The 13,255-nt window shown below is 39.3% G+C and overlaps 1 protein-coding gene across 1 annotated transcript in view; it reads left to right on the top strand.

Moving 5' to 3' along the window:
• Nucleotides 1-13,255, top strand: part of prkcbb (protein kinase C, beta b) — a 90,776-nt gene that overhangs the window by 20,615 nt on the left and 56,906 nt on the right. The window contains exon 3 of the mRNA XM_079457743.1: nt 1,613-1,695. Within this exon, the coding sequence (XP_079313869.1) occupies nt 1,613-1,695 (83 nt within the window). The remainder of the gene's footprint in view (nt 1-1,612; nt 1,696-13,255) is intronic.

Consider the following 13,255-nt stretch of genomic DNA (forward strand, 5'->3'; position numbering starts at 1 on the left):
GGGTCAAATATAAATATTTTCCAGGTTTATTTGACCCAGTGTGGGGTTGAACGAGCTATTTCTCTCTACATATACCGCAGGTCCACTTGCATGGAATTTGCTATGTTTTTTCTACAGTAGCCCTAAACGGACAAACTGCTCTACAGAGTTTCATAAATACGTTATCTACTTCAGCAAAGAAGCATTTTTTGATGTCATTATTCTGAAAACTTAACTGAACATTTTTCATAACTAAATGGTACTTCAATGTTCTGCTCTGATCAAAGGTTGTACTTAACTTAAAAAGTTGGACATTGCTCGGATTAGGATAAAAGCAATGATAAAAAGAGCAAACGTTGATTAAACACACTTCAGTCCTCTTCCAAATCTGTCTTCTGCATTCTCTCTTTTTACTGGACTAATTCTGGTGTGTGGGTGACCGTGGCTGTTCAGTCTCAGAAGTTTGGCTGTTGTGTTTTGGCTGTAGTTGCTGTCGACTTTTGCGGAATCCTGTGAGATTACTGTAGATGTGTGAGACTTCTTATGTAATATCCAGAGAGAAATGGCTATAATTACTCAAGTCTGATGGGGATCAAAAATATTCATTCTTTTTCGAGACGCGTAGCTGAAATACAGCCGGCGACCTGCAGCGAACAGTGTGACCTGCAGCAGTAAGGATATTGCACTTACAATGACCTCAATATGTCACACTGCAGAGGTGTTGATGTCATTTGTGATGTGTTCAGAAGGACATCGTACGTATAGTCTGTATACGATTCGCTGCTGGATTGTATGACAAGGTTTAGGAGTTACACTGCTGTCATAGGCCTTAGCACATTGACCTCACAACTCTGTTTAATTCAGTGAGTGCCTTCTAGTCATCTTTAAAGTACGTTTAAGCATTTGGCAAATGTTTTTATTAAAAGCAACTTCTACAGTTCATTCAAGGTATACATTTAATCAATACTTTATATTATCATCTCTTTAAAATGGTTGATTTGTGTTTAAAATTGTATAATGTTTTGCCAGTCTGTTCAGATAAGGCGTCATTAATTGATGGATACAAAATTGGGAACCTTGATACTATGCATTGGGCAACCAATGACTCAATTACTCGTGATATGACTTTGAGGTCAAAGATTCATGGTAACAGCATGGCTGTGTAACAAACCCTGTGTCTAATATCTTTCTGATATCGTTGGTATGATGCATCATTAAATGCTATAGCTAGAAAATAGTACAGTGCCATCCTGTAATATGCATATGGCCTTATTTCTGAAAACCTGAGGCTTATTCGTATGAATTCCTACAATGTCAATCATATAAAAATGTAATTATTAGAAAAAGTTATACTGAAGCCCCTCACCTAACCCCACCCTTAAACCTTACATCACTGGCACAAAAGCAAATCATACTAAAAAGGTACAAATTAAATCTTACAAATTCATTCAAATTGGCTATCTGTAAAATATGTTTTTTATGTTATGTAAATTATGAATAGCAGTGATATTTTTTTAAATCCCATGGATGAGCTCAGGCCATTATCAAACAAAACCGCTGTCAGAACAGATACATGTCTCCTAAGTGCCCTGTGGTCTGGTTCTAAATGTCTCTCTCCCTTTCCTTCCTCTAGTCTGTTGCTTTGTGGTGCACAAGCGCTGCCATGAGTTTGTCACCTTCTCCTGCCCCGGAGCAGATAAGGGTCCCGCATCAGACGTGAGTAATGAAATCTCATCCTCTCTCATTCTGTGTCTCTGTCTTTCTAACCCTTTTTTCCTTTTCTCCTATCTTTCCTTGTCAATCTGTCTATTTCCCCTATGTAAGAAAGAGAAAAGATGTGGGGGTACTTGTCGTCCTCACGTAAATCTAATCAGATGTACTGTCACTGAGGAAGTGTGGGGGACAGCTGGAGCCACGATAACCCTCTGTTTTTCCAGAATTGTGATGATAGTTTGGGGCCGTGTACTCTATACTGTTTGAGACGGCCCCTGAGTTGTTTACAAGCATTTAAACCAGCAAATGACAAAGTTCTCACTGGCACCAAATACAAATGTGACCGTGCTAATGGGCCTATATGATGAAGAGTGTCAAACGCAACAGCCAGCTTCTTAAAAGATTCTTTATTTGTGACCACGCCACACAAAAGTAACGCAGCATTAAAGTCTGTGGAGTTTCCCTTTCCGTGAAAGAGGATGAACAATATTTAAAGAAAACAATGAAAACCCAAAAGTAGTTCACAAAAATGTCACTTAACAAATAAAATAACATTAAACTTCTCTTGGAAAATAAAGTAAAGAAATAACCCCAAATAAACAACGGTAGTGACTTGTATACTCTGTAATGCTAGCGCACTCTTCGTAACCGGAAACAGCTGCTGACTTCCGCGCACAATCACGTATCACTCTCCCCTGCGCAATCACCAACACTGTGGCCCGTATACTCCACTTGGCGATCTACCACACGCACGTGTTCACGGTGATCGGGAAATCAGAAGACTGTTAATGAAACTTACTTTTGCAAAACTGTTTTTTTTTCTTAATATTATCGGTTCCTCGCCAAAAGCCTGGCTATACTAACGGCAGATGTCTCTCTCGCTCGCTGTCTTTTTCGTACACTGCAATCATACCTGCGCGCAAGAGCGCCCCCCACAGCAACGGAGGATATGGTATTGTTGCCCCGGTTACACATAGGCAGTGAGTTCACAGAGGGGATTTTATATTCAGATCTTCCTTGTGTCATTAATGTTCATGATTATTCAGTTTACAGCGATAAATTTGACAAATACTAGTGTCACCCGGTGACAGGGCCGAGGGTTATTTACCACACTCCGGAGGAGCAGACACCAGAGAACACCAAGAGGCGGACAACAAGGATGAGTTTAAAAGGTAAGTTTCTTTATTAATCTAAAAAGGGATAAAAGCAGGGGTGGGGATGCTCGTGGCTGTAGCGTGGACGCAATGAAGAAGCGGGGGCTGGTAGGTGCTTCTCCGTCCTTCAGGTAAGGATATTCCTCTCTTGGTGGGCCTGTGGCTGTAGCGTGGACGCAATGAAGAAGCGGGGGCTGGTAGGTACTTCTCCGTCCTTCAGGTAAGGATATTCCTCTCTTGGTGGGCCTGTGGCTGTAGCGTTGATGAAGTGAGGAAGGGGGGGGTGCCGGTAGGTACTTTTCCGTTCTCCAGGTGAGTGTACTCCCCTCTAAGCAGGCTCGTGGGACCGATCGGGACTTTCCTCGTCGTCAGACTCGTGGAATTACTCGTGGGGCAGGCAGCTTCTGGACTTGGATTCTTCAACGTGCTCACAAAGCCACCATCCAACTCGTCACAGTAGCTCCCTCTTTACTCCCTGTAAGGGACGGACAATTCGATAGTGAGGCAGGCAGTAGTAGGTGAGACAAAAACCGGGTACTTTACCAGCCTCCACTCTCGTTCTGGATATACTGGAACGGCATCATCGGAAGAATTGGCAAGGCTGGGCTTTCGCTGAGGCGGGATACAGTGCTCGTGATTTGTGGCAACAACGGAGCATTGAGTTCTCCTTCCTCCTCTACGCCATGCACACGATCGTTAGGGACCTGGAAACAACTACGGGGACAGTTCAATTCAAATACATCTTCAAGGTTATCGACCAGTTTCATCCATCAGAGACTCAGAGAAAACAGTTGTTCGATCTCACCACACTCGTGCATAAATCACTCTGGTAAATCCTCACACGTGTTGGTTTCACTCTATCAGACACTGCAAACTCACTCTCTCTTTACAGCGATTAATCAACTCGTTTCTCTCCTCTTCATAGGGTGAATGATCCAAAGGTTAGTAGTTCCAAACGATAAAACCCGTACTCGATGGTCTCCCCAGCTGGTACAGTTTCTGTTCCTCACTCACTGCCACTACGATGATCCTCGAGTATTCCTACAGCGCTTCACAACTGCACGAACACTCTCTTCCCCCTTCCTCTTCTCTCCCTACCATGCTTTCAACCTCTCTCTTTATACTGGAGCACATGCTTCAATGAAGCGCTAATCATTAGCTTCAGCTGGCGCTCGTTATGGTGTCGCACCGGCATTTCTTCCCCCTAACAACGAGTCGCAGTCTCTCTTCGGTTCCTGGTTCGTTCACCCGGTGACACTAGTGTTATTCTTTTGACATAGTCTGCAGATACTCCATTACACTTCCGTTGTAGTAAGGGCTGAACGATTAATCGAATCGCGATGTGAGACTATGCGATTTTCCTAATGGCAAGAGGCTGCAATGTGGACGCGATGTGAAAAATATGAAACGCATCTGTTCCGCTTTGAGTGGCATTCAGAAGACCGCACACAGCCTGTATTACACTTACGTGTCTCTGCCCTGCATTGCACGTCTCCCGCGTCTAAACATTCGTTTATACTCAAGCAGACTCCACACCGCAAGTCTGCATCTGGCAATATGGACGAGGCTTGACGCACGCCGCGCACCCTGTTTCAACTCACGCCAGGCTCCGCATTTCAAACAAATGTAAATTCTATCTAATGGTTTTGCTTATTACACTTGGATGAAATGAAACATTCAACAGATTTTCTACCGATTTTTAAAATCCCAAATACTTAAAAATGACACAATAGAAAACTTTATGGATTTAAGTGTTATAGTGGGAGTTTTTATAATAGTATTTGTTCTAAAGGAAACTAACATAGTGTTGGTTTCTATTGGTGTGATGTTATCTGGCTGGTGACAATAGACAATATTGAGCTGAAGCCAACTGAAAAATAATAATAATAGTGAAAATGCACTACTTGCTTCAGGCAGAACTCTGCAGCACAGAGATACTCACAGATCAGAATACGTTCAGCGCGTGTGGTGAGAATGAATTACGTTTACCAGTCGAATGACTGCTCGCTGATTACAGGAAATGGAGTGATGGTGAATGGGATAGTTACTGGAAATTGCTCTGCTCTTTTGAATCTGTGTAATTATGAACAATACATTTCTGCTCCATCTCTTGGTCGGTTTTTGATTCTTTATCTGTGTAAACCACATTATTGGGCCATGTGACTTTGAAAAGTAATGTTGCATTATCATATTTACATTAGCCTCGAATAGCACTTACTAATGATCTTTTATTGGAAAGTATAAAGCACTTTTCTTTCGGATGAGACTTTACAACAGAATGAACATACATTCAAAGATTGTATGCTTGTATAGACAGCACGCCGCTGGCAGTATAGATGCTTTTTTGTTGAGACTATAACTGTGTGTTGCTTATATTTAAAGTGATAGTTCAGCCCAAATTGGAAATTCTGTTATCGTTTCTTTCTTCCGCAGAACACAAAGCAAGATATTTTGAAGAATGTTGTTAACTGAACAACGGCGGTACCCATTCACTTTTAGTGTACAGACATAAAACCAGTGCAAGTCAATGGGTACCACTGTTGATCAGCTGTTCTTCAAAATATCTTCTTTTGTATATTGCAGAAGTAAGAAAGTCACACGGGTTTGAAATGACAGAAGGGTTAGTAAATGATGAGAGAATTATCACTTTTGGATGAACCATCACTATAAATTAATCAATGTTATGGTGTACTGCAGTAAACTAATTTAAAAGGATGTTTTTGTGTCCTTTAGGCTTTAGCCTTCAATAATAAGAAAAAGACAGCTCTGCTCTTGAGACTAGATGTCATATCTTCCACTTACTTCTCTGTGTACTCTTCTGTATAGTCTTTAAACATGATAGCCCTGTCATTGACCTTTGCTCCTGCAATTGTCCCTTCCAGTCTCAGAAGATTTTACAGTTGGGTCCCTCGCTAGAATACCTTAATATTTACACAGCACACCCAGAAGAGTACTACACAGGTTTCAGTGTTGGTCTGGTGTCATTAGCACATTTCCACACCTCACAGATCTGCCCCTGCCCCAGGTCTTCTCTGAAACACTTTGCAGTTCTCTCAATCATGGAGATGAAGCGCACCCTTTCATCTTCCTCCAGTGCCGCGGAGCTCAGATTCACGGCTAATTCTGTTTTCAGGCTTTTTATTCTCCATAGGGTTGGAAGTGCCGCCAAAACCTCATGCGCTCTGGATTAGTAAACCAGCCATGCTATCAATTTGATGAAGCCTTGGCCATGTGACATTGTCATTCGATTTCCTTGTGAAGATCTGCTAGTTAGTCTCAGAAGAGCCACTAAAAGAGGATTGCAGGTATAAATATAGTCAATGTCAAAGATAGGCAAGCAAGACAGACTCTGAGATGTTATCGAAGGGGCTCGTTTTAGGCTTCAATTATAGAAGTGGGCTAATTAGACATTCATCAAGGGATGTCTGTACCGGTAGTCTCATTAAACTCGCATACACATCCTAATATCACATCTTCTATAGCACATTAAAGAGACACTTTAGGAAAAAAATGTTGTTTACTCACTCTTAAAGTGTATGGCTTATTTTTTTTCAAAGGAGAATACATAATTTATGTTTTGTAACTCCAGTCTTCAGGAGATACAGGAGATGTTTGGAAAAATCACCTTGTGTGTTCTACAGTGGACCAAAAGTCATTCAAGATTAAAATTGTATTGAATCATTTGTGGGTGATCTATTCCTTGAAATCTCACTCCAACTGTAATAGTGGATGAACATTTTTCTTCCTGGACTTTAGGTGGGTTATCTATGACTGCGTTTACATGCGCATCGATAATGCGATTATTTCCAATAATCAGATTAAGCACTTAATCGCTATAACATGTTTACATGACATGAGAACACCTCTTTTCTCCCGTGTACATGAAAGTATTATTAGTCTGATTATTTATTGTAATACACAATACAAACAAGGATCTCAGATAAGGTAGGTGTGTGTTGCTGGCTATCGTTTTAGTATCTCTTCAGAATCTCATGTTGTAAGGATTAATTAACTACCTTTAATAAACCAACAAAGCAAGTAAAATATATGCTTTACTGCAGTATTCAGTTTGCACCAGCTATTATGAGATACGGAGTAAAAGAGCTGTCCAGTTAATCCACTCAGCCGCATATCAGATATAGCCACATAGCTTGACTGGAATTGGTTACAATAGAGTGCCTCAGTAATGACGTATTTTTGTAGGCCAACCCGGAAGTTAGCGTCGCAATGGTTCCCTCGACCGATATGTTTACACATTTCGTCTATGAAGATAATCTTTACAAATTAACACAAGATTTGTTACTTTTGAAGTCTTAATACTATCGTCACACTTAAAAAGCTAACATGAGGCTATAAACAGACTACACTACAGTCGCTCTACACAACGTCACCACCACCGATCCTCAGACAACTTTCTCAAACTTTATAAAAAATATGTTTCCAGGTAATTAATTACTCCATGAAGGAATTCGGTCCAGGGTTTGTTCGTCATAACGTCTTTCCCACCAAAGGGCAGTCGTGGCCTATTAGAGAGTCGGACTCGCCCTTGAGCAAGGCACCTTACCCCTACTTGCTCCCTGGGTGCTGCAGTAATAGCTTCCCACTGCTCCGGGTGTACGTGTGTTCACAAAAAACAACACATTTATGTAGGATGAAGTTTCAGAAAAACTGAAGTGTCACTAAATTAGTCAACCCTTTCACAGTTTAAGCATTATTACTAAAATGTCCTATGGTTTGACATGGCAAGAATTAAGAAAAAAAATCTCTTAATAAAATCTTAATATACAAATAGCATGAGAGAGATGTATTCATCATTAGACTCTTATTTTCATGAAGTGATATTTATTTATTTTTCTATATGACTCGCTTTTTTCAATAAATATGAGACAACATTTTCTTTCATCCTTTCTAAACTGCTGAAAAATACACTATTTTAAGATGAGTGATGACTTTAACTCCCCTACTGAGATACCCAATCTTTAAAATGTTATGAGATAAAAACAAATTTGTGGTTATTTTATGTGGACATTATGGCACACCAAAGGACAGCGATGGTAGTTATTGCATTACATGAGAAAGTGAGAGGTATTACACTTTTTTTATGTAACTTTGACACTGTTTAAGAAATTTGTAGATATGAAATAATGAATTCATAGACAATACATTACAATCTAAGAAAAAAGAAAGAAAATATCCTAATGGTTTCCCCTAGAAAACTTTTTCTGCGTCAGTCAATCAACATGTAACTGAAACTTTTTTAGTGTGACTAACTTTTATACGTATACGGCTGCTCTTTCTATAAAAATAATTTTTATTCTATCTTCTTTCTGTGTCATTCTCTTAGGATCTTCTCCCTTCTGTTTGAATCATTGTTAATTTTCTCTCTATAGATCCGTGCTCTCTCTTCTATTCATTTTCTCCCTCAATTCTTAATCTCTCAAAACCAAGGTACCACATTTATTTATTTTCATGACACTTACAACAATACATTTTCTGCTAAAACATCAGAACATTTTAATTAGGGTAACTATAACATTTTAAATGAAAAAAATATAAAATTATTATAAAATTGTTTAAAATGCTTCTTAGGAAGACCTTGTCCTCTTGTGTGACAGTACAGTTGTCACAACAGGACATTATCTGTCACACCGAAGGACGTTTCAGTCTTTTATCTCAGCTAATGACCTTGCTGTTTCTAGCTAACCTGTCAACAGCAGTTAGCAACATTATTTGCTTTACTTTCCATAATTATGTAGTTTAACATAGTTTTTTAATAAAAAATATAATTTCCGGGCGTCAAACCAAAGGACAAGATAACTTGGCACTTTTATTGTGGTTCCAAAATGTGAAATATTTGAAACATGTCAAGACAAACATTGACCATATATCACGACTGGACGATTAATCTAAAAGTATCCAAAACCAACATTCAGGACCTCTGATCGACGTAATCAATGTCGGTTATTTTGATTACTCTCCCTTTAACATCCATGTCGACGGGTGCCGCTACCTCACTTTTTTCTTATCAGAGCAGAAGTGGCTTAAAGAACTGCATTACCTTTGGGGGCGTACATATATTTAAGACAGTATTAGAAACTATAAGTGGTCTACTTTTACGTGCGTGAACTCACAATAACAACAAAACGTTGTGATTTTGTTAAATAAACAGTTAACAGGTCGTGTTGTCAGACGTCTCTCTCTCCACTCTGCTCCCATATTTCTAAAACGCATCACTAAACTGATCCAAAATACTCATCACACATACAAAGCTTAAAATTTCTACTCTTTATTGATCCGATTCAGATTGAAATAACCTATTCCATGTTTATGTAATAGTACAGTTGAGAAACATGTTGACTTCATATTTTTAGACAGACTGGTGAGTTTTAAGCTCCGTTCAACTATACACACTCAGTTCAACTCCGTCTGTTTCTTTCATGCGAGAGCTCTTATGATGCAGGACGTGTCTTCGGGGTGCTAAAGTAAACCATATTTCTCACAACACATGCAGAGTTGCTGATTTGTTGTATTTGTTCTCTTGTCTTCAGTTGCAGCAAGTGCAATGTTTCCAAAAAATAAAACAAAGATATGTTTGTTCGAAATGTTCAATAAATAGTTTGTATTTCCTTTGATTATTTTAAAATCATATGAGATAAGAAATGTTTAATTAGAAAAAATATATTTACAGTACAAACCATGTATGTGAACTATGTCAGTGAACTACAGTAAAGAAACTAAGAAAAATATATAAATAAACAAAAACAAAAGAATTATTCAATAATCATCATCGAGAGAAAATGTTACATTAATCGAGATTTAGATTCTAGGCCAAATCTTACAGCCCCACCATGTATACACGTCATGTGCTTCACTGGGGGCTTCAGTACATGATCTTGAAACGGGTCTTTTTAGCAAATTAGTGTTGTTTGTGGATGTGCCCGATTTAAAATCAGGATCTGGTGTTCAAAAAAAGTCTGATAACAAAGCAGTTTAATAACAACCGGTCCATGTAAGACAATGAGCGCTTTTCCACCAGCACAAAGAATCGTTCTCGTTGCATAATCGTTTCACTCTGTGACGTTCCATGCCAGCCGGTACTTAAATTGTTTCAGTTTCCACAGCAGGGCTGAAAAACAGAAATTTTTAGAATGTAAACACAACCGCGTTACGCCTTGGTAGCACAAGAGACTGAGCTGTAACGCCTTTGCTCGCATTCATTAGCACGATTCAGCACAGCTAGACAACCGTGCCAAATATTCCTAGCTGAGAACGGTTTGTAATCATGCCGTGTCGAAGCATAACTGTAAATGTTTCAGACTCTGCTTAAAATGGTCCAGCGAGATGGTGTAAAAGCGCTTAAAGATATGCTTTACCATTTACTGCAAGTATAACGATGATAATGCTAATGATATTTATTTGTATCTTGTGGGACAGTGAAAATGCCATGACACGTCAACAACCCATTTACTATTGATAAATATATTTATATTTTGTATTTGTGTCAGTTGTAAATGTCAGTTTAGGTATAAATGCATATAGCTATATTTCATTACTCTTGCAGCGTAATAGTACCCCTATAGAGTTTGTTAATCTACGTCACCCCGTGTTGAAGATTTGCGCCATCTTGGGAGGATGGCTGCTAGTGCGTTCAATGCAGTGTTTTTTTTTTTGTTTGATTATGAAATATAACTACGGTGGGTCGGTCTTTCTCTGCAATAGCATTACACGGAGTCGTTCAGTTAAAGTCAAAGGTTCTTTCACTTTCAATTTCTCCATATAGCAAGCTAAACAAGTAATGATACATATCAAACAATAATAGCAGTGGAGTATTATTCTCCCAAGATGGCAGCGCCAAAGTGCAGTTTGTTATTATTTACATTTGAATAATCTCATGTTCTTCATATTTTCCTGCTTCAAACCTGTTAGAAAGTAATATTGTGATGCTTGAATGTGTTTGAAAGAAACAATAAGACCCCCTCAGGCTTTTCCTCAGCTTTTGACATTCACAAAGCTTAACCCTTTCTAGAAATGTTCACGCTATCTCCCACTCCCCGCTGTCATTATTGAAAATCCCACTGGGATAGTCATGGATGTGCCCACATGATCTGCCAGAAGTGGGTGATGTCTATAAATACCCTCTCACACCGGTTGCATGCTCTCATGGGGTGGTGATTTAATAAGACCAGGCATGCATTTGCATAAACACTTTTTTTGCGCCACTCACACTTCACCTCCGATTGGATGATTTACCTTTCATGGCTGTTGGCATGGTGGTATAAAGAGAAGGAGATGTATCAAGATGTATTCATGTGAAAGCGTGTTTGTGTGGATGCGCTGTTCTGTGTGAACATGCTCCAGCCATTGTGCAGATATTTAAAGAGCGGCTTCAAGGAGAAACCAAACGTCACTCTGTTGCCGAGCAGTGTTGCTGTTTACTTGTCACATAGCATTAAGTCCAAAACCTTGCTGGGCTGGACTGATCAGATCTGAGGGGGTCTGTGATGTATCCGTAGTCAGATCTGTTTTTCTTGCTCTTCCATACACACACACTTCTCCCCCGGACCTTATTATTGCTAATGAGTGCTTTATTCATCATTTTCACATTTCCTGTGTAATATTATATCACAACGATGTTGCCTTGTTTAAGACTTGTTTTTTTATATGGTTCCTTGCTTTTATATATTTTTTCTAGCAATAAACTGTAATACTCCGACAGTCCCATTTCACTTGCACATTTTCATAAATACTACCCACAATCCTCCTGTCCAACATGAGAATCTGCAGCTGCTAGTGAAGAAAAGTAATCTACTCTCTCAAATATAGTGAAAAAAAAGAAATGTAAGTCTGCGTGTGTGTGTGTATTTCTGAGGAGATACTCGGTTTTCTGAAGTCTATTTTTCCTCCAGGCTGACGCCACGACCGCCACAAACTCTCCCTCCAGCAGGTACTAGCCTGTTGCCGGGTGATGGGCTTTGGCTATCACCATGGGAACCCTCTGAAGGCCACCGGGTGGGAGGGGTCTGTTGCGATGCATTTCTATCGCCTCTCTTCTCGTTCCAATTGAACTCCTTTGTACAGAACTCCCTGCACCTTCTGATTCGGTGCTGATTGTTCGATGAGTCAGTGAGCTGCATGCTGTTTAAGAGAGGTGGGAGGATTCTACATGCAATCTTTCTGAAAAGAATCTTTGTTGCATTGTCAGGAAAAAACAGCAGTGTTTCTTTTAACAGGCATCAGATGCACATAATGGCATTCGTATGAGGGCTTAGGTGAGATAACTATGGAAAACCTGCTCATGAGCATTAAACATCATGGATTGAACCGTAGCTACAGAGCTTCCTCCAGTATTGAAATGCGGCAATCAAAGGTCAAACCATTTTGACCCTTTTGCATGATGTGAGTGAAGATGACAGTTCCAGCTTTGCTCTTATGTTTGTGATTTACTCAAATGATTTTTCCAGGTCTGACAATTTATGACAATTACAGTCAAACGTTAAATAGTAAATATTTGTAGATGCTCAGTTCATGAATGAATGGATATTTAAGGGAATGTATAGAAATGTAAGTCAAAAGGAAAAGGAACATTGTAGAAAACACCAGTGATCTTCAATGGCTCAAAATTTCATTTTTATAATTTTTTCTATCACAATACCTCTGTTCTTTTGACATGGTAAACACTGTGTATAGTCATGGCCAGAATTTTTGTTTTATTTTTACAAATATGTTCCCACTCTAACAGAGCACTTCCCACTTTCTTGAGTCCAAGTGCCCTCGTAAAACTTGCCGTCCTTAACGCTTTCTGTTATCCACTGTATGGTATGAGTTGAAGCCCTGACATGAGTCGTGTGTCACATATTTTCTTTTCCCGTCGCTGGCTCTGCTCATTGATAAAAGTAGCTTGTTACTGACAAGCCTATACTCTTAAAAATGATAATAAGTTAATATGAACACATTTGTTATGCTATTTAACACAGTTATTTGGGGTAAAATAAATGAAAGGGACAACATAAGTTGTGTTAAAGTAACACAAAATGTGTTGTCCCAAAAAATTACAGAGATGTGTTTAGTTAATGACAACACATTAATGTGCTGTCCTTAAGTGAACAATAAAAAGGCCAGATTTACAAACAGCTTGCAGCAGCGCAAACTCCTCTTTGGGCCAAAAAATGAACTACTGTCTGTATTTATTAAAGAGATGTAGTGAAAATTAGTGGACACTTCTGTTTTTGTGATTTACCTTATTGCATATGCATTCGTGGGCGTGTTCTCCTCAGACGTAGACCTTATGGATATTTAAATGAATCACGCAATGTGAGTTAATAAGGTTTGTGCTCGTCATTGTACTGGTATTTGCGGCTTTATTTAACGGCCAGAAATAGCATGTCTTTGACTCTGCACAATTTTGCGCT

This window comes from Barbatula barbatula (genome assembly GCF_947034865.1).
Source record: "Barbatula barbatula genome assembly, chromosome: 5".
NCBI classification, from domain to species: domain Eukaryota; kingdom Metazoa; phylum Chordata; class Actinopteri; order Cypriniformes; family Nemacheilidae; genus Barbatula; species Barbatula barbatula.